This window comes from Rhinolophus sinicus, linkage group LG12, assembly GCF_036562045.2.
Source record: "Rhinolophus sinicus isolate RSC01 linkage group LG12, ASM3656204v1, whole genome shotgun sequence".
Taxonomy (NCBI): domain Eukaryota; kingdom Metazoa; phylum Chordata; class Mammalia; order Chiroptera; family Rhinolophidae; genus Rhinolophus; species Rhinolophus sinicus.
The window spans coordinates 66,304,197-66,328,326 of NC_133761.1; the positions used below are offsets into that span (position 1 = coordinate 66,304,197).

Here is a 24,130-nt window from a genome sequence, read left to right on the forward strand (position 1 = left end):
CTGAAATCAACCTAAGGTGCAGGCTCTGTAAGTGGCCGTCACACAGCGGAATTAGTAACTAGTCACAACGTAAACTTAAGTACTCACTCGAATACAGGTACCTTTTCATTCATTGTGTTTGACACTGACCACGTCTCTCTTGATTTTAAAAGTGTATTGACTGCCTGCTATGTGCACCTGCCATTAATCAAGTCACTTGGGTAGTGTAAGGACACGGGAGATATTTGTGACAACGTAGCAAGTGAAATGACAGAGAAATCAGAAGGAGGACATGAATGAGGTCACTTAGTTTACCTGTGACCGTCAGCATAGGCCGGAGATGCCTGGCCTGAGATTAGATGCAGCGAAGCCTTCAGCCAAGGGATGAAGTCCCCAAGTTGGCATCCTGGGTGCACGCGCGGGAGGGACACCCACGTGGCCTGTGAGGGTGGACACTGGCCTGGTGCGGCTCCAAGGTAAATTTCGAAGCGTCCTCCCCATCCTGTAGAACGGCAAGGAGAGTCAGTCATTGACGATGTTCCTTCTAGGAAATCACAGAAGGGTGGTTTTCTGTGACCCAGGACTTTCCCAAGTACATGACCTGTTCTTGCGAATTTTTATCCGATATAAAAAACAGCGACTTTCTTTACGAAATTCCTTGCCTATTTCCTTTCCTAGGAGCAATACCAATTCCTCTATGACGTCATTGCTGGCACCTATCCTGCCCAGAATGGACAAGTTAAGAAAAACACCAAACAAGAAGATAAAATTGAATTTGACAATGAAGTGGACAAAGCAAAACAGGATGCTAATTTTGTGCGTCCACCTGGTGCCCCAAATACAGCCCAAGAAGAAAACAAGGAGCCTGACGCTTCCACCCCCTCCAGTGGCCCCGAGGGGCCAGAACATTCTGCCAACGGCCCAGCGAGTCCTGCTTTGACCCAAAGTGCATAAGAAAAGAAATGAACAGGGAAGCTTATAACATGTGAAATATTATTTCTATTTTTCTAGAAGTAGGAGGGCAAAATAGGTACAGGATGTGTTAACAATGGGAGTTGGACCAACACTGGTGGTGCACTTCTGTTTCACTACTGTAGAAAATATTTAAGACAGTTTTGCCACAATGTTTTGTACAGTCTCATGCTGATTTTAAAATTTTATCTGTCATTCAGCAAAAAAAATAATAATTTCTTGGCAGTCTTTACGTGTGTGTGTGTGTGTGTGTGTGTGTGTGGTAGGCAGATGTTTTCAAGTGAATCTAAATAGTTTTGAGAAACTGTGTCCTTTGTCTGAAGAAAAAATATTTGTACTGAAAATATTAACTTAGTTGAAAGCATCTAGTTTTTAAAATCAAATTGTCTATGAGCGCTGCGTAAGGATAACATGTACATTTATAGAATGACCTCTAGATGTCCTCCTTGTTCTATTCCTATATAGCTTATAGTTCAGTATTTTACTTCTAGAAATAGACATAAGAGTAGTGTGTGTGTAGAGTTCCAACAAGAAAGTTAACTAAATTAACATTGGAAACCTTGTCGTCCATCTGTTAGCATTTAGACTGGTCTCTTTTCAAGCTTATTTAATCTAATTTAAGATTTTTAAGCAAACCTACCTTGTTATCTGCAGATGGTGTTTACATTTTGCAACAAGGATTATTCTCTATATAATCATATGTTTGGTACATTGCTTGATACTTTTGACCCAAAACAATGTTTGTTACAATTGAACTTCAATAAACTTTTTAAAATAAATGCAGTATATATGAAATCCATAAGATAAAAATAGAATCCTGCAAATGTATTTGTGCTAAATATTTACATACAGAACTTAATATAGCTATTTTTATGGGCTAAAATGATGACAGGAAACATATAATGTTGCATGTACAATATTCTCCATATTAAAGTCCATCCTTGACTTTCACTGACGTGCATTTACTTTGAATTTCTTAAATGCTTAGACTGCTTTTTACCAAGAATTGCCATCAATAATCATAAAATTCAATCATCTTTTCTTGTGCACAATAAATTAAATGTGTTACATGTTCATAAATGCATTATATAAGCACATGTTAAGATATAGGCTATGCAATTAACTTCTGTAGAACAATTTTACAGGTCTCAAAACTTTTTTAAAAAGATCCATAATTTATTAATGGTTTAAGATCTAGAAAAAAAATTAAGAAAAATGGTATTTTTCAAAAAAAATAAAATAAACAAAGCTCCTTTTATTGAATTCTACATCAGCTTATACATTAGTCACACACTACCTTTACATTGGTTTGGTTTTCTATATCTTCATGCTCCTGACTGATTTTATTTTTAAAAACTTTTTATCTAAAAATAATGTTTAGTATAGTTGACATTCAATATTATGTTAGGCTCTTGACTGATTTTCAGTGTCTTAACTACACATCACTAATTGTTTTCCATTCAACTCACCTTTATCTTGTTCATCCTTCTAATTCTTTTCTTATTGTACATGCAAAATCAGCAATTGTGTAGTAGTGCCCTGTAAACATGTGAAAAGAAGTGAATTTTAGAATGAAGCAATCGTTTCTAATTTACATTGTTTACTTACTTCTCTTTACTTTCTAATGAAAAAAGGGGGGTTGGGAATCATTAGTGACAAGCACCAAAAAGAAGCAAAGCTGGCGTTCCCTTCTTTCAGTCATTCAAACTCTTGTGCCTCAGTTTCTCCAACTGAAACTTGACTTGTTTCTTCTTACTGGATAATAATGTAGTTAAAACGCACAGTTCTCATGCTCAGTAGACTAGTGTTATACATGTCTATTTTATCTGTGATCTGCTTCAAAATACAAATAGTAAAAATGTGAAGTTCTCACTAACCTACAAGTAAAGATTTTATTCAGAGGGTTTCAGCTGCAAGTGACATCTTTCAAATGTGGATGTTGTGTGTTTCAAATGTGTCTTTCCCACTCAAGTGTATCTTTTTGAGAAGATAGAAAATAAATACTTAGAAAGTAGAGCCATGGGGATTTCTATTGGTTTAGAAGCAAGCTGGGAAACTTTTCACCGGCATATGAGAAGTCGTGATCAGGGAGAGATAGCTCTCAGTTCAATACTGACACAATGCATCCTGTATCATTACTTGTAAATAACAATAATAACTGTTATCATAATAACTAACATTTCCTGAGGCACAATCCCTGCCAGGTACTAATGATTTACCTGGATTTGCTTCTCAAGACAAACTCTACGCAGCATGTACTCTCGGAGTCTCCGGTTTATAGGTGACGAACTGAGTCTTCGAGTAAAGTTGGTACCCAGCCTGGGATAACACATCAAGCAAATGACAGTTAGGACTGGAAACAAAACCACGGGTAACGTGCAGTCTCAACAATGCTCTACACCATGGTAGCTTATCTGAACTCACAACATAAAAGTTATTATACAAAATAAACACACTCTTAAACATCCCTGGGCAACGATTGTTTTCATAATGCACACAAAGGTCACCTCAACAGTAAAGTGAGTGCCAGGAAATCAAACACAACGACAAATCACCAATGGCACTGTTCCACGGTCTCTCAATTTGGTAATCAGAACACGTCCTTATGGTTTGGGTCCCATTTCAGTATGTTTGTCACCATCAGTCAGGACTTGAAACAAACTACTAGGGCACCATGACATGCAAACCACAGTTAGGAGAGCATAACTCTCTGTGGTGAGTGAGTCCCAGGGACCTTGGTTCTTCTGACTTAGCTGTTCCCTTCTGGGATTCCAGAGAACTAGAAATGGACTTTCTATGCAAGATAACACATGCATTTCGCTCTAAAAAAAAAAACAACAACCCCAAACCCAGTGCTTTCTTTGTTCATATGTAGTAAGAGTGGGACCTCTGGTACACCTACATTTAATTTTCCAGAAAAAGAGAATTTGTTGGATTCAGTAACATCTCTCAGGTAGACCAGGCAAATCTGGTCCCTTCTCAAGAACACAAATCTCGTGCTGATTTTTTATGGATTGTGTAGCCTGGTCATGCATACTCTGTGACGTGGAAAGATGGAGCACAGGTAGGGGACACTGTGCCCACTATTGACACAGACGAAGGTGGCACAGAGTGGGGTCACCCTCTGACCCTGTCCCCACTGGGTAACACAGGCTCACTGTAGGGCTTAGGTAACTGGGCAGCGAGCGTTTTTACTGGTGATCAGTAATTCAGATTTTTCATGAACTCGGACTCTGTTATCCTTCATGAGTTCCATTTCATGGCTTTTGTAATACGTTAGACATCATAAAAGAGAAAGGGGAGAAATGGGTTATTATAGTCATAAGAAACTGACATGTAAATCTCTTTATAAAAGCGGTTCCATTTATATTTATTTGCTTTCATTGCATTGACAACCTAACCTAAACACAGGGAGGGAACACAAAGAAGATGCAGAAGATTTAACACCAAACGTTTGGATATTTTTGACATAACAGAAAACAAACAAACAAAGTAAGCTTACTTTGAACGACTTGGCCGGCAAATCTCCCATGAGGTCTCACACATCATGGTGGGTCGTTGTGGACAATAGCACATAACAGTACGCTACTGAGATAACACTACGGAACGTCAGAGCACTGATTATTTTTACATAATCTCTTAAAAACATGCCTTTCCCCCCCGCTACTGTTTTGTTTCCCATGGACATACATTCTGATGAGGTTACAGTTCACAATCCATTGGCTCTTCACCCGAGAAGCTTCTGGACTTTGATCTGTGTATTATTTTTGAATATTCAGTAAATCCTCAGTCACTCGGTGTCCTTCTGAAAGACATGTGTACAACATGAAGGACCACACATAGTTCAACATACAAGAAGCATTATTTGCAACAGCAAGAGTCATGTGACTTCTGTGAGAGGATACATGTCAGTGATGTAAGCACTGTAGTCTGGAGTTTCCAGCGTAACTTCAAGTGGGTGGGTTTCTCCTCAGACAGTCCAGTGCTTCTCGGATGGGCTCACCGTGGGTTTTAGTTTTATAAAAGGACTTCTTAAATGAAATGAGTTATTTTTGTAAATAAAACATGCTTTGGCAGTTTTCTCTTTGTTTAAATCATGGAAGTCAAATTTCTCTTTGATGAGAGTCAGTGGGAAATTGTATTTGTACCTTCAAGAGGTAGCAAAATATTTGTTCACAATTTAAATGCAGGAAGTTAAAAAAGGTCAACACCAGTCAAATCACCAAGTTCAGTCAAATTGCTAACACCCACTGAGTCTCTCTGTACATATTTTTATTGTGTGTTTTAATCCAACGCCCTGTAGTCATTCAGAGAACAAATGAATTTCAGAAATACAATCAACCCTATATTTATATAATTTAAAGGAAGAGATTAATTTTATCTAGCATTGCTAGGTGACAGACATACTTTGTAGGCTATTCATTACTTAACATAATTCTCTGGAGATTTACATATAAGATATCTTTCCGGGAATATTATCGGACATTTGTGTCTTGTGATTTATGTAGCAACTGAAATTATTATAAGTGCAAGACACGCATTGATATTAATTTTCGCAAAAGAAAACAACAACAAAAGAAATGAGAGCTGGGCATGGTCTTGAACTCCTAGTGACTCCCTGGAGAACTCCAGTCCTCCAACCCTTCCCAATTCTTCCCTTGTGACTGTGCCTGACTTTGAATCCTTGGACACAGCATCCATCACCAGCGCCCACACACTCCTGACAGCCCAGCCCGTGTTAGTCAGGGTTTTCCCATCACTGTTCCCACATCCGTGCCTGCAGCTCCTCTGCTGGGACCTACCATTAATTTGGAAACTTAACTTACCTGTTGGCTGACTCCAAACTGGAGTCTGAGCTTGATTCAAAACCTCCGTGTGGTGAATGGATTATTTTCCTGCTCCGCATTGAGCTCGTCTCCATGGCCTCTATTGTCACCAAATGCCATTGACTCTTTCACAAAAAACAAACAAACAAACAAACAAACAAACAAAAAGAAGCCAGTCATCTGAATTTCTTTTCATCCATTTTACAGTATATTTCGATCCTTCTATGCTCACTTTTTCTCGCCTGTCTCCAAAGAGGTGTTTCTAGACTTTATCAGGCCAAACGCCTCATTGATGGTATGTGTATATTTTAGATTTTGTTTTGTAAAACTGACACAGTCTTATTCTATAAAAGCAAGCAATACAGAAAAGCACCAATACAAAAGTAATAAACCATCCCAAATCCAGTGGAAAATAGTCCAAGGAGTAGAGAGTTCAAGAACAAAAACTATGAAGGGCCCTAAATACATGAGAGACGCTCAACCTCCCTCAGGTAAGGGAGATGCGAATTAAAACTACACTGAGACAAGTCTCAATGGAAAATTTGTCCACACCCTGTTCTCAGGGCTGTGGGGAGAATCAGGACTTCTGTGATGTTTATCAGCACAAAATAAACAGCCAACCCTAGCGTGGGCAATGTGGCAGTGGTTATTAAATTTACAGATGCGTTTCCACTTTTACCTAGAAACCTCACATCTCATGATTTGCCCCCCAGAAATGTCTGTACAGTTTACAAAATGTCATATGGACAAATTCCTTATTACATCTTTCTTTGAAGTTGGAAATTATTGGAGACAAATCAAGTTGTCACTGGGCTATCGTCCAAAAGGCCCTCACGTTTTTCAACACCTAAACTATGTCACCACCTATGCTTGCTTGCGGGAACTGAAATGATGCCCCACTGCAAAGACCAAGATGACCTTGGGGCATCGTGTGAAAAAAGCACCATGGGCAAAAAGGATCGTGTGTAAAGGGCCGAGGGCAACAGAAAAGTAAATAGCTTGCCTAACAGAATGGGATCACCCCACGCCACGGCCTATAGACGCAAAGGCTCTTCCCAGCAGGAGATAAGGTGCCCTTAGCTGAGCTCACCCTTGACATTCCCTGAGCTAAGGACAAAGGTTCTGCTCTGCCTCACTGAACCCAGTCTCGTTTGGGTCCCTGACCAGGGAAGCTCGGTAACAAAATGTTGGCTCTGGAGGTTCCCATCCACTGGAACGCTATGTACGTCTCCCCTTCCTCCCTTCCATTCTCTCTCTCCCTCATCCACCCCCATCTCATGCCTCTGTGTGTGTGTGTGTGTGTGTGTGTGTGTGTGTATGATGGGGTGAGAATTACCTTGTTTTTTGTATTAAATCTCCAAATTCCCTGATCTTCTTATGTTTACTTTGCTTTTTTTTTTTTTTTTTTAATTTCCTTGTCTTTTTGGTCTTCTCTCTACAAGTCTATTTGTCTATCTTACATTGACTTATTCCTTCTAAAATATAATTTTCTTAACAAAATTCTTATTTATTCTCAGGATCTTCATTGTTAATCACCTCATGTTGATACTTTATAACCAGAATATTTCTCTGAGCATATTTATTACATTTCTCCCCATTTCCAGGCATTGTCTCTGTATCTGTTTCCTCTGAGCAACTCAAGACTTTCGTGCTTTCTTGATGAGTTCACTTGAGCTCTTTTCATTGGCTGGTAGACATCTGAGCCTTTAACACCATCTCCTAACCCATCATCCCAAGGATCGCTCAGCCTCGGCCTACCTTCTTGCTGCCTGAGCAGAGTCTTCTGCTTGCCATCACCTGACCCTCACAGCACAGTGACTGTATTAATAACTCTTCCACAGTACATGTCAGTCCTGCTATAACGTTTCCGCAGGGGCCTCTCCCAGGAAACCCAGCTCCTCAAACTCAGGAACTCTGTGCATCTTTCCTGTAGCAACTAGCGAGAACACTGGAGTGGCCAGAGAGCATGTTTTAGATGCTGTCGGTACAAGTCAACTTCCGTTTCTGTCATGGCATAACGTCTCAGGTGTGGACTGGTATCAAACTCCAGTAAAATACTATTGGTAACCCTTGACCCGAGCACCCTGCTTTCTCAGCCCGTCACCACATTTAAGTTCTACATTTAGAACAAAGGTTGTGCTGCTCTCCCAGCTTCTAGGATACTTAGTTCTTTGGTTGTCCACCGCCGCCGGCCATTTCCGGCACCTTCCATGGCACATGTGCTCCCCTGTGTCTTTCCTGCATTGTGAGTCACCTGAATAGCGAGCTTGCCATTTGTCTTTCCTGACACAAGTTAGGCTCTGGGGACACTTGAGCGGAAGTGCAATTAAGTGGGAGGAAGCCGGTTTGTGGGGGATTCTGTGGTCTGCCACAAACCCCATGCAGAGAGCAGAGCTTCACTGCTCCTGTGGCACAAGGGGTGCAGCCACAGGATGGGGGAGTCGAGGAGGAAGTTAAAGGAGCCACGAAACAACCTGGGCACTGCCTGCAGAGTTTTGTCTCAGAGGGGAGCGAGCCTCTGGTTCTAGTCCCTCCCCAACGAGTTTTCTTACCCAGAAATGACTTCTCACTCTACCTGCCAAGTTTTAAGACAAGCAATGGGGATTGCTCTAAAGCCGCGATGGAAATGCAATGCCTCAGAAGTCACAAGTGGAGTTTCCTTTCATCAGACACGTGCACAAATACCCATGTGATTAATTCCACCGAAATGCATGTTGAGCAATTCCAGCTTACCTAACTGCACAGGTATTACCAGTGTCGTGCAATAGGACCTACCGATGCTGGAACGTGTCATCAAGTTTCCAGGGGCCCAAAGAAGTGATGCTATTAAGGCAGATAAAACACTGATGAATTTCTTCGTGAATGTTTTTAATAGATAAAGCATGTTTAAGCATAAAATATCTCATTTTTGTAGCAATAAGTTCCCAAAGAAGTGAATTTCACCAAGGGAAAATATAATTTTCTAGCATTTAAAAAAAGAGAAGCTTTGTAGAGAGCTAAGTACACATTCCATTCCAATTGCAGTAAAATACTCCTATTTCAATCATTGAAATACTCTTTATTTCAATGATTGAAATAGTCACATTTCAATAATAAGTCTTAACACTAACTCATTAATTTAGGAAAAATAGGATATTTAACTCTTTAAAAAAGCATACCCTCTTTAAAGAAAATAAAAAGATTGACAAAGAAATATGGCTGTGTGTTCACAATAAATGTGATGTTGAAACTCTGGGGGTTGTTTAGACACTCGCTTGATAAAAATTTTCTTCAAAAACTATAAAAACGTCTTGGAAGAAGATTCAAAATTCTTGGAGTTAAAGGGTTCTGACCCCAATAATTTATAATATAAAATGTCAGAGGAAATGAGTCCCCTGAATGCTCCCGGGAAAATAAATCTCCCAAGTTGGCAGCCAGATCTTTATCGCAACCAAAGTGGCTGCTCTAGCCCTCGCTTTATGAGAAATACAAAACATATTTATATGTATTTTTAAAAGTTTTTAAATAAGTTTTTATAAGTGTATAAATGTTATATATAATACAAATTTTATTTAGTGGGATTTGTATGCTAGGCTGACAAAACCAGACAAATAAGTTACCCAATTACTTTATACTTTTTTATTAGTCTAAATGGAATTTTTACTTATTAGTGAGATAAAATATACCAGTATTTAAATTTGGATTTCTAAGAATTTCTCTTTATGTAAACAAATTATTATTAACTTGTTTTTAAACTCCAATTTCTCCTTTCTTTGACTAAGACCAAATTATTAACTCTTAAAATATTTTAAAAAGTTAATTCTATGGGAAAAACTAACTCTCTGAACAAAGGGGGAAAAAAAGTCTGTGAAGATAAAGTTTTCAGCCCAGGACACTTTTTTCATTCAAAATGTATATTTCCTTTCGGAATGAGTGGGGAATAAAAACAAATTTGAGGAAATGTGTGTTTTAGTTTCTGATTTGTGCTTATATTGTATTATCGAGTGACACAGAATAGTAGCTTTCACTGGGACAGTTTGCATTTTCTTGAGTAATTCTGTCATACTCAAGTATTTTTGCACAGATGTGCTGGAATGCTTTTCAGCACCTTCTTGTAGAATGTCCACCAGGCTGTGCTCAAACCTTTGCAATAGTTTTATACAGATGTGGGTGTGCTTCTAAATGCAACAGCTTACGTGTCAATAAACCACACGGTTGCACTATAGGTTTGCACGGGCATGCTGATATTTTGTGTCTTCACGCTTACTCACAGTTATTTGCAATGGTACCAACAGGACAAGTCAATCATACTCTTTCTGTGCAAAATGGTTTTCTCTAGACCCTATTCCATCCCATCATCCCAAACAGGACCAGCCTGGTATGTCCACTTACCCATGGCAGCTACCCACTCCTATCTCACAGCTCTGGCGGCAGGGACCTCTGGGAGATCCTCACTTCCACACGTGGATCTCACACCTGGAATCTTTACAAGCATGTGCTTCATCCGTCCCCCATGACACTCGCTCCTTTCACGTCAAAAAGCATGTAAGGAGCTCTAGGTGGAGTCACAGTTCTCTTTGCCCCAAATCAGAAAATGCGACAAGTGCTTTACCTATCCATCAGATACAAATGGACGTCCACTAAGGCCCCTGTGTGTGGTGTCTTCTGGGCTACGTGAAAGCCAGTCAAAGGTGTTTTCTACCAACGAGATTTGGTATTTCTCAGATGGCGGGCTGAGTTCATGTAAGTTTAAGTCTTTTCCTCTTTGCATAGCTTCTGAAACAAAGCATTTGAGGAGAACTAAACAATGATAGATGATGGTAAACTAGATACTGTTTGATAATAATACCTGAGGAAGTATAAGTTTTAGAAAAATATGTATGCATAAAATCTCTGTTTTAATTACAAACATTTTGAAACAGCTATGATAGCTCTTAGAGCAGCACTTTCTCACCAGAAACCATTTCTGTCGTCACTAGTGGGGGTTCTGATTTTGGGCATGTCTTTCCTTGGGCCCCAAGCTTCCCTCTGCTAGGCTGACCATCTGTAGAGGTTATGCTTCTGAAAATGTTGACTTCCGGGTCTTTCCAGAACTGCTCAAGAGCTAGAGTCTGGAAAACAGCAAGAAATGAATGAGAAAGGCTGATAAAATAGTAAGTGGCAGCAGTCTCAAAAACCTGGAAAACGCACCTGCTACAGATAAGTACTCAAATACACTTACGCAGAGATGCGGCTCAGGCCTGACAAACACACCAGCAGCCTGGACACTTCTGTGTGTGCACTTTCCCAGTCTGTTCCCATCGTACAAAACTGCGGCATTGGTCTTCCTTCTCTTTATCTGTCTCTGGTTATTTGCATTTGTCCACTGGAAGTTCCACACGCTGCAGAAAACAGGGAGAAGGCGTGTGTCCCCTTTCCACTTCAAGAAACAATGACCTCTTTGGCTGCAGTATATTTTGCACTTGAATCTTCGCCTTCGTCTGTGTGGGGCGCAGGTTCTCTGTACACCTACTTCCAGGGCTTTCTATTTACCTTCGAGGTTTGTTTACATGCATCTGTTTTACTGGGTGGCTCTCTGACTCTACAGGTCATAACGTCAGGAGAGCTCAAACCCTCCTGAAGGTGAAGCATGCCGACCAGGTGAGCTGGACGGCTCGCACCCCTTGACATTGATCCCCACTGTCCTTGCATGGTTCTAAAGCCTCAAGCACCTTCAGGCGGGTCATCCACAGTAGTAACAGGCCTCATGTAAGAACTACAACTTCTTTGTTAGGTAGGACAAATGTTTCCAGGTCTGGGCATTTCTCAGTACGTGCTGTACTTGCTAAGTGCTGCAATGTAGCACAGTATTTTGCAGACGCAACTGCAACCAATGGAACCATAATGCAATGGGATAAGTGTAGCCAACTGCAAAGAAGAAATCAACATGTAATTAACCAAATAGTGTATAAAAGCAACGGCTCAGCCTCCCTTCCAGGGCACAGAACTTTGGATATGAATCCCTTATCTCCTTTACTCGTTGCAAGTAAATAAAACTACCTTGTTCTTGAACAGAACACCCCAAGTGGTGAACCCCTTGAGTTCGGCAACATCTTCAGTACGTGGTCTAGTCCAATGTGCTTTTTTAGCTACTTTCCTTTATCTGTGCCCATGAGGTGAGCACGTGTGGGAAGCAGTAGCTTGCGAGAGAACGTGGCTCCTCAGCCATGTGGTCAGTTATCACTTGGGTCCAGGGTGTGTGGCCAGCAGATCATCTTCACAGGGTCTATCCATCGGTCCATGACCTGCATTGACTCTGGACTCACTGTCGCCTACCTGTGGCCTCTGATGTGTGGACCCCAATGATGCAGACACTGTGTGCCAGTCAGAGCCCGCGGCCTCTGGACTCTGTCTGAGAAGGACTATTTACACTGCACTCGGGCCACCAGGATGAGATTGCCGCCTGCAAGAACATGCCCCAGAGCTGGAGACCATTTTCTCTAAGGGCTTTTTCCTTTCTTCTTTACAAGCATTCTTCCTTTTCCACAGCTTCATGCCAAGAGGCACCAATGACCTTGCTTTTATATAAGTGCACTTTCTCTTTTTCATGCTGCTGCCATCCTCAGAGAAGGGAATTCTTTTATCAACTGTAAGTACTTTAAGTTTTCCTTGATGCGTGACTCGTGATGGCCGCTTTGAGCCAACTGATTTCACAACTTGGATTTGGGGCCTTTCGCTCCTTTTGTGTTTGTAACTTTTCTGCCCTTTACTTTATGGTTTTATTTGCCCTTCTGACCTGCTCTCTGCTCAGGTAATTTCCCACTGCTTTACTTCTGACGACCCTCAGAGGACGAAGGATGACGTTTAGATGCCCACCTTCCTCCTTCTCCCTCTCAGTTGTGACGCCTGCTTTGTCTTCCTGGAGCGTCTGCTTTTGGCCCATCTGACCCTTCCTTACTGAATGATTTTTCTGGGTTTCCAGAAAGCCTCAGCCTCTGCTTTGAACTCTACCCAGGTTCCTCCAAGTTATTCCTGGAGCATTTCAGTAAATGAATACAGAGATCTGCGCTCTCTCCCATGTGGATTTTCTCCTGAGAAAATACATTTTGCTTAAAGGTGAAATGGTGAGTCCTGTTGTCTTCAACGCCCGAGCCATGTCTCCCCCATTTCAAGTGTCAGGAGCTGAAGCTTCCTGATTCCTCTCAACCTCTTCTCTCTAACGGGGAGCTCAGCCTCCAGCTTCTGGGCTTGGTGAGGGGCATTTAAATTAAGTACCTTGTGGTGGAGAAATCAGGTGGCAAGTCACCAAGTCATGTAAAACATAAGGCAATGCTACCTGATTAGATAGATAGATATTTTTTAAAGGAGAATAAAACTGTTCCTTCTGTTTCCTAGAGAAAGCATTGTGTAGAAATTTTTAAAAAATTTTTTACAAAATGGAGGCAAAACATCTTGAGTGTTTACTTACAGTTTTGGCTGTATTAAATCTCCCCTCATATGTGTCCATATTTTTTCTCTCTGTGTGACTTCTGTATGCAGCCATCGATTCTCCGAGAAACTACCTGACCTCACCTCTCACCTTTGACTAAAAATATAAAGAAATAGTTACTTAACTCTTTACATAGATTTTTCTTTGTTTTTCTAAGTAGTGTATTGACTCGCATTTTACACCAAAGAAACCCAGAATCAGAAGGGGAGCAAAGTCCATTGTCTGCTTCTAGAACCCAAACTAATTAGTTAGATGACACAGAGTTCTATGCATTAATCTAACCAAGTAAATGTACTATGTCTAGAATGGGTTTAGACATCTGCCCTCCACCAAGTTTATTTAAGGTTGTTTGGCAGGAACTGGTGCTGGAACAGGCAGCTTCTTGGATGCTTTCTACTTGCAACTTGACACCTAATGGTTTTCCTCTTGGCCGAGAAACTCCCTGAACAGAAGTGAGCAGAGGTCATGTGACTCGAGCCCTTCTGGCAGCTGGGACCTGCCCAAAGGAGGGGCAGGCAGGCAGTGAGGTGGAGACGGCTCTTGGCTGCTGCATTGAAGAGGCATCAAACAACAAAAACATCCTCTCTGAGGAGGACGAGGCTTTGTCCTTAAGAGCTCGGCGCTTGTCTCGACCTCTGGGAGCTGGCTGAACACAGCTGCATGGTCCTGGGTGGGGTGGCTGCTTGCAAATGGCTTGCACCCTTTTGCTGTGAGGCAGAACGTGGGGCGAGGTCCCCAGCGCTGGAAGTTTGTCTTGTCCTACCCCCTCAGTCATGCGATTTGCAGGAGGCTACTTAGCTGTTTTTAGCTTCAATGCTTTCACCTCTAAAATGGGGATAAATCTTGAAAAGTGACCATTTACGCAAGGCCATGACCCAAGCCAGTGCTGTCTTCAGCACTGCATGTTTTCTCATGTCTGCTGAAATGGCAAAGCCACCAGGCAGTGGAGTTAGGTCAGGGCACTATGTCTGGACTCCTGAGCCCCAGGTCACTTTCCTGTAACCTGGAAATCCTGAGAGTTCCCACCTCCCAGGCTTGTAGTGACAGTTACCGAGACCAAGTGCACAAATGTTTAGAGGAGGAATTGACACGTCCTAGGAGCTCAGCAGATGACGGCGATTATAAACGGCCCTCAAAAGGTAGCTATCGCCCCCACTCTAAAGCTGTGGAGATGGGTACCACACCAGTCACGCAGTAGTACATCTGGGAGGCCAGCGTAGGTCCACTGGCTATTAAAACTGAGCTCAAACCACCAGGCTAATAAAATCCCTGTTGCCAGGACGCTGCATCGCTTTTGCTTCGTCTCCCACCCGCTGTGCCTTCGGCGGGGCCCCCAGATCTCTGGGAATCATCCTGACATTCAGCCTCACTCATCTAGTTCCCAGGCCAATTCTGACTCGACGGAGGAAGTTCCAAACCAGACTCAGCCCCCGCAGCCCTGGAGTCTGGGCGTTGAGTCATTCTTCCTGTTACCGTGAATTCAGGACAAAGAGCCCCCGGCAGTAACCAGAGTCCCGCTTCTTCCCGGAGGAAACCCCCGCAGTGGGGGGGAAAGGCTCCTGTGGCTGCCCCCCTTGTCCCACCCGCAGTGGCCGTCTGCCTTCCCACTCTGCAGGCTGGGCTTGCGTGACAGCAGCCAAGCACTGTGATCGCATTTGGTACTATCCCCTCTCATACCCATTGGAGCCCATGTGGCAACTACCAGTGTCTGCAATTTAACTTGAGGAAATGCCCTAAGAGGGGTCCCAGGTCACACAACCACTGACATTTATAAGTAACGATCTTCTGCAGTTCTCATTCAGGCTATCTCTAAATCATCTAGGTCAAGGTTTCTCAGCCTCGGCACCATTCAGGTGGGAAGTGGAAAGGGAGGAGAGTGTGCCCTGCCTTTTAATGGCATCACTGTGTCCCCACCCTCATCCCATTGGCCAGAACGCAGCCATATGGCCACTCCACGCTGCAAGGAAGGCTGCCATAGGTGGCCTTCATTTTGTGCCCATATACATATCAGGGATTGTGATGGTTAATTTTAGGTGTCAACTTGACAGGCTAAGGGATGCCCCATAGCTGGTAAAACACTATTTCTACGGTTGTCTGGGAGGGTGTTTCCAGGAGAGATCAGCATTTGATTCAGTAGACTCGGTGAAGAGCTGCACCAGCACCAGTTTGGGTAAACGTCATCCAGTCCATTGAGACCCAAATGAACAAAAGGTCAAGGAACGGCTGCTTCCCTCTCTTTGACGTGGAACATCCATCTTTTCCTGCCCTCAGACATCAGGACTCCTGGCTCTCCAGCTGGCACACTCAGATGGAGGATTTCTGGGGGTCCATAAACTCGTGAACCAGTTCCTGTAAGAAATATCTCTATCCATCTATTTATCTATCTCTCTATCTCTCTATCATCATCTATCATCTATCATCTATCCCATTGGTTCTGTTTCTCTGCAGAACCCTGACTGGGCAGGAATTCTATGGCTATACAAGAAGACAATAGAGTGGAAACACCCAGAAATGTTGGCCCCAGCGCCTCACAGTGTCGTCAGGGCACCCAGAGCACATGGGAAAGAGCTGTGGGAACCCTCGGCGACAGGACCCACGTATGCTCGGTGCAGACTTCTTCTAAAGAAAACCTTGCACCCCAACTCTTGAAATGTTACCAGCTTGAAAACCTAAGTAAGCAACAGCACCAGTCACAGCATGTTCCCGCAAGAGCCCCCAGCTTCGTTGCCACTGGGAATTGCGGTTGACATTTGGGTCCATGCCTGCTGAGGGACGTGCAAAGTGATCACAGAAATCTGCAATTTCGATTTTACCAGTAGCTGTGCTGCCAGCCATTTGATTTTCATGGATGCCATCTCTTCCAGCCTGGGGCTAAAAAAAGCCTCTCGTGTCCTGAAAGCCAAAGGAGCTGCTGACTGCACAGTTTGTGTCAGCGAGCCCTGGACTGGGAGTTGGGTGGGTCAGATACTGCTCTGACCAGTCAGCTTTGACTGCACTGAACTAGGCCTTCTCACTTCTCCTACGTGCAAAACGAAGGAGGGGGACTTGCGGACCTTTACGTTCCATCGGAGCAATAGCAGTCCATACGTCTCGGTGTCCGTGGCCAAAGCATCCGAGTCAAGGTGAAGGGCTGGTGGGGGATTTGCCAGACTCCCTTTTCGTGGTCTGAATAATCCCGTGTGGCTTACACAGCAGCCACCGCCTGGCTGGCACTGCTGGGTCAGCTGAGGTCCAGGCATCACAGGCCCGCCCCGCCGCCTCCGACCAAGGTGGGTGGGTGCCGCCAGGGCCTGGCTCAGAAAGGCCGGGGCCTCTCGCATCTGTGAGGACTGGTGTTCCCCCAATTTTCCCCCAAATTAAAAGAACCAACAAACTGTATTACAAAAACAAACAGAATTTGTTTTTTCTTTTAACGAATAAAAACGAATTTATGCTAAAGCTTTGTTGCCTTGAGTCACGCCAACCACACGATTCCTGCCAACACTTTTCTGTGTTAACATCTCAAGTTCGTCAAGCTTAGCCCTTGCTGGAAAAAGTATAGGGTTTGCAAGCCACTAATTGGCCTAAAATGCTCCTCCATTTTATATAAACACACAGCCTGCTATCAAAAATAGAGTTGCATTCATTAGCCTAAAAATCCAGCTTCCCTTGTGAAACCTTTTTTTCTTTTTTTTTATAGCCCTCAAGATTTAGGTCTGCCTCTCGAGTTAAAGGGAAACTTGTGTTTTAAATGTGTACTCTGTAATTTCACATAAAAAAAGACATGGCTTTGATTTCTATTTTTGCCTATTAACGTATTTTATAAGCAGGGAGGCAGAAAACTACAGTCTCTCCCTCGGCTCTTCAAGTGCTAATATTATTAGGAAAGTGAATCTGAAATGATGCAAAAACATGACAACAACGGCAACAACAACAATAGAAGTCGGTGTGTCCTGTGCATTGTGCACGGATCGGTGATTAAACTCTGTCCCCCTCAGCAAAAGCCTTTCCGATTCCCCGGGGTCGAGTGCACGCAGCCCCCGACCGTCCCAAGCACAGACTCTTCCTCCTGCTTTCTGGAGGGCTAGCTGATGCCCTGTGTCTCCTCAGGAAGCGTCCTCCTAACTCAGAATCCCTCCGTGCCCCACCCTCAGGCTCCCTGCAGCCTGGGGTGTGAGGCGTGGTCCTCCCTCCTTTGTCACCGAGGCCCGTCGCCCTGTGTTCTTGGTTCTGTGGCGTCACACCCAGGCACAGCTTCATTAGCCTCCACTGCAAGTTTGTTTCTTCTCTTAACTTTTCTGAACTACGGACTTGTTTCCCACCCCCCACTCTAAAAACAATGCTCTATTTTGCCGTTCCCCCAACTCATCCCAACCTAGCTCCCGCTTGTCACCTCCAGGTTCTCAAACAGGAGTGTGGAGCCTGGAACCTGGAAGAAGGACGGGATTCCCCCAGGACGACAGGTCCTGCTGGCCTGTTCCTAACTGTAGGGCGATGACTCGAATTTTGACCATGTTCAACGATGAGGTGAATTCTTCCTTAGTCTCCTCTACAATGAACTATCACTCTTATCGCGGCATATTTTAACAAACAAAAGTCCTTATTTTTAATGGAATGAAATGTAACCCTATTTCCCCCTTTATGGATGGTGCTATTTGCATCTTATTTACTTCCACAGCCTCTAAACCACAATGTCGGGTACCAACCACTCCTCGGAGGGAACGATCTCACATTGGCAGTTCCCGGCCGGGCACTGCCCTCTCGTCCTGGTGGACAGGACAGACGTTCTCCCCATGCCCCAGGGTCAAGGCTTTGAACCAGTCCTCTCTCTCGGTGCCCAGGATCACCAGGACTGGTTGATCTCCTTTTGCAAAGACGCGGGAAGCTTTGCATTTTGGATGCCTGCTGCCACAGGCCTATGGAAGCTGCCTGTGGACTAGAGTATTTTAATACGACCTCACAGACTCCTGGACTGCAGTTGCTCTCACCTCTGGTTTACCCAATACACCGCTGTCCAGGACCTTTGCTATATCACATCTCTGATCAGAATGGGATCTTGTTCCGGTTCTCCAATGGCTCACAAGGAGAGGTCACTAAGGTCACTCTCCCTTGCTGACTGGAGACTCCCTGGCCTGCTCACTGCTGCCTGCCCACCTACCAGCTGCTTTCTGTGTTTCTGGAACTTACACATCTGCACAACCCCAGCACAGCATCCGGCAGAGCATATGCTTTCTACAAATGTTAGCGACTTGCCTCAGTAGACGTTGACAAAGAAACAAAATGGCAACACAACTAAAACAAACAGGAAAATAAAAACCATGTCCTCACGGTTAAAGATACTGTTCATTTTCTGGGCCAATCAAGGTTTTTCTTTTTCTTTGACATGAAGACCCAACCTTTTCTGGATGGATATCAATCTGGTTTCTGATTTTAGGACGCTTGTGGTTATTGGCAGAAAATTGTCCTTTCAGTTTATTTACTTTCTATATGTAACCAAGTTACCTTCTTCCAGTAAATCTTTGACAGCACGGCCAGTAGCTAATTCTCAGCACTGGAATGGCCCTTCCACTTCTGTGGTCTGTGTCTCTGCTTTGTAGCTGGCACCCCTCACGCCCCTACAACCTGAACTTTACTTGAAATGGTTTTTTACCTGTTCTGGCTTTCCCAGGAAGAGCAGATGCCCACTTGAATTAGAAACACAGGATGTGATGACACTAAATTTGCACACTGAGAAGCAACCCCTGTCCTGGGGCTTAAAGTAGGTGTTCCTGTTTGTAATTTGGAGAGACACTCTGTTGTGCAGGGCGGCCTGCGGGGTCTCTGTTCCCGCTCCCCACACAAGAACGCAGGATATGGTGAGGCCAAAAAGGAACACCCACGGAGCCATAGGTAGGGGAGTCATACCACTATATTCTCTCTGGCGGCACTATACTCTCATTGGAGGCTGGATCCACACTGTCCGCAAACCGCCATCCACATTTGCCAGCCCAGCCGCCATCTTCTTGCTAGCCCCCATCCTCTCTCTCTTCCTCCCTCTCTAGCGTAGCCACAGCAGTTATATTAGTGGCCAATGGCTCACTGGTTACAGCTGATGGCCAACTAGCCACAGCTGATGGCCATGCAATCACAGTTGGCCATTTACTACCTGAGCCAGCACCTGTCTATGTGAGGCCGAGAGCCTGGAAACTGCTTTCTGGGGCTCTGCCCCCACACACTCAGTAGTGGGAAAGACTTTTTCTGAGATGGCACGGGGGTAAAAGTAGGGTGCATGTTAGGAAGGAAGGGACGTTTGAAGTATAATTAGAATTTTCTGAGGAAGAGAGGGAAGCATGTTCCAGACAGAGGGGCGGTAGGATGTCCCTGCCGCTCTCGGCCTCCCTCTGGTCCCCCGGGTGATGCGCTGAGGCACACACTGAGCTCAGATGGTCTGGGGACACTGTTGACCTCAGGACATGCATTCGACATACACTGGCAGCAAGAAAGGAAGCAGCGTAACATCGCAAGCTCATTGCCAAGGGAGCCGCTTTTAGAAAAGTGTATTAGGGTTAAGGGCCCCTCCACCTCACAGCAGCTGTGACGATTCCCTTCAGGTCAGCGGCCCCCTAAGATCCCTCATCTTAGCATCCCTCATCCCACCGTCAACTGTGGGGCCTGTCTCCTGGAGAGGGCAGGAAAAACCTCCATTCACCCTCGGCTCTTTCATGTGGGGAAATTCATCTCGGGACGGCACGGGAGACAGAAAACCACAAAATCAAAGTAACTGTTGGTCTTTACTGAGTTCTTGTTGTGAGTCTGTTAGCTGTTCTCTCTTTGGTGCCTTACAACACACTCCTGACTATACTATGATGAGCCTGTGTAGGGGAGAGGGCTTCAAATGAAGGGATATGCAAATACAAAGATAATATAGTCAAATACAAATATTCAATATGCAAACGGAGCGAACTACTTTGGACATGCAACTTACCAGGAGACGTTATGGAGCGAACATTTCAAACATATTTCCCGCGTCGGGCCTGTGGGTCTCTGCTTGTTTTTGTCTCCTGCTCCATTGTTTTCACATGTGCTGGGCGAGGCCCTGGAGTTCCTTGCAGCCCCTGCTCTAGATGTGCTGGGGGCGGGGGAGGGGGAGGGAGAGTGCCAATGAGAAACTGCTGAGCCGGCACTCAGGAACTTGAACAAGTCTGCACAGGCCGATGAAGATTAAATGGGGAAACGCTGTGCACACCACATAAAGGAGTCACGTCACCTTCCTTCGCCCCTGCTCACCAGCAAGGGGATGCTTCCTGAAGAAGAAAGCATAGTGCTCAATGGGTCATGGCTTCCAGCTATCGAATTAGATCAGGGCTGGAACGCTCAGTCCCTTCTATGTGAAGAGCACTGACTCACATTTAGCATCTTGGATAAAAACCTTTTTCCGCAGAGCCCTTTTTCTATCACCTCTCAAATCACCCAGCACACTCGCTACCAGGTATATGACTTAAAAAAAAAAAAAAAAAAAAAGATTGAGACGATGTAAGAGAAAAACTCTTTGAGCACTTCGAGGAGAGTTAAAACATAAAAACTACCAAGAAAAATTAACACACATAAATAGCATCTATTCAAGGAAGCAGTCTATGCTACTTTCTTTATAATAATCACTTTTAGGATAAGAATGGAATATATTAGAGAGTTGATGTACGTCCTCCAATCTCAACAAACTAACAAACCTCTAGCTAAATAAGCTGTCTTCCTAAAGAAGACGAAACAACTCTGTTACCTGCATATTACTGCCCTTCCTTTGATTCCCTGTTTACGTTGCTTCTGGAAGTGTCGTGAACTTGTTTTGCACAATTACGCACTGCATCTCATTGGCTGACTAGCAAATCAATACATCTTACTGTGTGATGTGTGTCACTTGTTGACAAAATACATGTTATACGGGCCATCCTGTCCCCTTCCGTGGTGTCAGAGAGCACTTCCTGTACTTCTGATTCCCAAACTGCTGTCTTCCAGAGTGGCCGAGGCCAGCCAATGTCTCATCAAACCTCTGTCCTTCTCCGGGAGTCCCTGCCAGAATACGTAGTTCCCTGCCTCTCTTGCTGTGAGATGTGACCAAAGAACTGCATTCTCCCATCTGCGCAGCAGCACAGGTGGCATGCATACTTTGCAGGCTGGCTACCAAGCCTTCCCTCTCCTGCAGCCGGAGGCTGGTGAGCCCGTTTCCACACTGGTGAGGCCACCAGCCAGAGAAGCCTTTAATGACCGACTGATCAAGCATCCCTGGTTGAGACTCTACATGAGTGAAAAATAAATGCCACAGGTTAAGACACGAAGATGTAGGGGTTTATCCCTTAAAACAGGAGGCACTATAGTAATTGATAATCCACCCCGACTCCTGTCTTGAGCTCCAGACCCATGTTTCTAAATAGCTACTTGGCTGTTCTTTACGATGTCAAGTACAACATATCCAAAACTGAAACAATTATCTTGGTTTCTAAACATAACTCACTCATTTACACTCGCTCTCCACTCTACTTACCAGCCTCGGCGTTTTGGCTCACCCGCCACAGCAGCGTTTCCACAACTTTGGCAGGCAGGCGAATCAGCTGGTGGCTTTGTTACAAGCACGATTTGGGGGGCTCCCCCCACCCCTCCCTGACCTTGGTGATTCTGATATAGTTAGTGTGGGGTGGGGGCTGAGACGAGGGTGATGTGAATGCTGCTGGTCCCCGGAGCCCACTGAGAGTGGCCCTGCTGTTCACCGCCATCTTCAAAGCATCTCACCTGCTAGTTTGCCACCGTCTGCTCAGCGGGCTACCTCTGATGCGTCTCTAACATCTGTCCTCCTCTTTCCGTTTTCACTTGGCCTATTTTCAGCATCTATGATCTCCCACATGAATTGATGCATTGACCTCACAAATGGTCTATCTTCCTCAAGCCCATTCTTCACACAGTGGTCAGATGGCTTTAAAAACCAACCAGCCAACCACCCAACCAACCAACCACCCAACCAACCAACCAACCACCCAACCATCCAACCACCCAACCAACCAACCACCCAACCACCCAACCACCCAATAGAAACTTTGTGCATCTGTGCTTGTCATGCTTCAAAATATTCAAGAGTGGTTTTCAAAACTCCTTCCTTCTTATATTTATTCTCCTTTCTTCCATAACATTTTGTGGGTGAATAAGGCTCATCTCTGGCAGAACTCATTCCCCTTCTTCTCTCTCCCCGACGGCAATCTCTGATGAATCTCCCGATACATCCTACGGCTTCTCAGAGAGGACTTTGAAAATGATGTATTCAGACGGAGTCGGGTGCTTATTTAAAAAAAGTTACAGCTATGGGAGCATGGCTTTAATGCCTGTTCATCACCCAGCTTCAGTTTAGGGGTTCAGTTTTCTGTCCAGACTTTCCCCTTCCTTCCCTGGGCATGAGGGCCACGCTGGAGCCACCCCGGGCACTCACCATCCCCTGCCTTGCCACAGGTGTGCTCTTTCCTTTCCTCAGGACGCTGTCGGGCACACGCTGCTGGGCCTGGCACAGCTCTCCCGTGACCAGTAAAGCTTTCAGACTCACACCCCCTATTTCCCCACCACTCAAGACAGAAGTCATTATTTTCTCTCAATTTCCATTCACATGCCAACTGCAATGGCTCTGTGTTTGCTCTGTGACTGAACACCAGGAAAGCAAAGCCCATCCCCTTACCCCTTTGGGTATCACCATTTTTTAATGTGGGATGTGGGTACACATGCTTGTGATAACCGTTCTGTGCGCTAGAGGAGGATACGGGGTGGTTCGCACTCACGACTGTCCTCCTAAATCTTGTAGGACGTCGTTTAGAATCATGACAAAACATAATTTCCTCTTACAAGAAAAATTGAAGTGCTGTTGTATTAATAAGAGTCCTGTCGACAATTATTCTATGCCTTTATTTATAATAAATAAGGAGAAAGATAAATCTGGTGTTTTGGTCCTTTAAGGGGACTTCTTTCTGGCTGGAAATCTATGTTTTCTAAGGGAATTCAGTTACAATGTATTGTAACCATCACACGGGAAACATTATCACCACCACAGTCTCCATGGATCTGACCCTGGAGGAAACACGCCCGTTCTACATATTTCCAGGTGTTATTTTGCTAGAGAGCATTACAAGCGCATTTAATTCTCTTTCCGTCTTACTGGACACCAGGTCTAGCAGCAAATGGTAGATGAACTAAGAAATACTCTGTGCTGGAATTCTCCCTATGTTTGGAACAACACACCCTACTTCCATGCAAGAACCTGGTGTTTGCCATTACATCTTCGTGGGAAAAGGTGAGTGGCACAGGGCTGACAGGTTGTCTCCAAGCAAACTAAAAGTTAACACAAAACAGGAATAACCTCTTCCCCAATGTACGTAAACTGCCTCAGCCCCTGATGCTTTCATTTCCGTGTGGATGATTAATTTCCAATAACGTGAGTGCAAGTGACACATACCCAGGGAGGGACAGGCTCCCCGAGCTTAGAGGACCCATTCTGCTCCGCTTTTAAAATGGGCCACACTTTTGTGCTTTCCTTCCTTGCTATGAATGCAGAGACTTTTAAAATACCCTTCATATCACATTAAATGTATCAGCTTGAATACATGGCCCGACCGGCATGGCTTCTTTCAGGCTTCCAAACATGTGGGACCGTTTATGCTGCTCATGGCACAGCATTTAACACACGAGGAGTGTTTATGGGGCTCCGTAAAGTTTTTGTCTTCTTAATTTTGAATCGGTCGCCAGTACCAAGCGGGTGCACTCAGAGTAATAACTTTCCATCAACCGATCCAACGGCGTTCTTTCTCCCTTTTGAAAATCATGTCTGATTAAGTCTAATGCAACAGCTGTTAGTGATCATGTTATTGATATGTTTTTAAAGACAGATGTTGAGCATTAAAAGCAGACCCCTCCGATTTCT

The 24,130-nt window shown here is 44.3% G+C and overlaps 1 protein-coding gene and 2 long non-coding RNA genes across 7 annotated transcripts in view; 1 reads left to right on the forward strand and 2 right to left on the reverse strand.

Moving 5' to 3' along the window:
* PTPRC (protein tyrosine phosphatase receptor type C) overlaps nucleotides 1-1,902 on the forward strand; it is a 96,578-nt gene extending 94,676 nt beyond the window's left edge. For all 5 annotated transcript variants that reach the window (XM_019750883.2, XM_019750887.2, XM_019750886.2 and 2 more), the window contains one exon: nucleotides 658-1,902. In XM_019750883.2, the coding sequence (XP_019606442.2) occupies nucleotides 658-933 (276 nt within the window). In that variant the 3' untranslated portion in view covers nucleotides 934-1,902. The remainder of the gene's footprint in view (nucleotides 1-657) is intronic.
* LOC109457763 (uncharacterized) lies at nucleotides 351-8,601 on the reverse strand. Its single transcript, XR_002139076.2, has 7 exons — nucleotides 8,553-8,601; nucleotides 5,778-5,902; nucleotides 4,642-4,756; nucleotides 4,454-4,550; nucleotides 3,171-3,270; nucleotides 2,421-2,490; nucleotides 351-481 (listed from the first exon to the last, which is right to left on the reverse strand). It is a non-coding gene; the product is annotated as an uncharacterized LOC109457763 (long non-coding RNA).
* Nucleotides 8,602-10,657: 2,056 nt separating this feature from the next.
* Nucleotides 10,658-20,625, reverse strand: LOC141567865 (uncharacterized). The gene is made up of 3 exons (XR_012490794.1): nucleotides 20,168-20,625; nucleotides 10,978-11,137; nucleotides 10,658-10,867 (listed from the first exon to the last, which is right to left on the reverse strand). It is a non-coding gene; the product is annotated as an uncharacterized LOC141567865 (long non-coding RNA).
* Nucleotides 20,626-24,130: the final 3,505 nt, after the last annotated feature.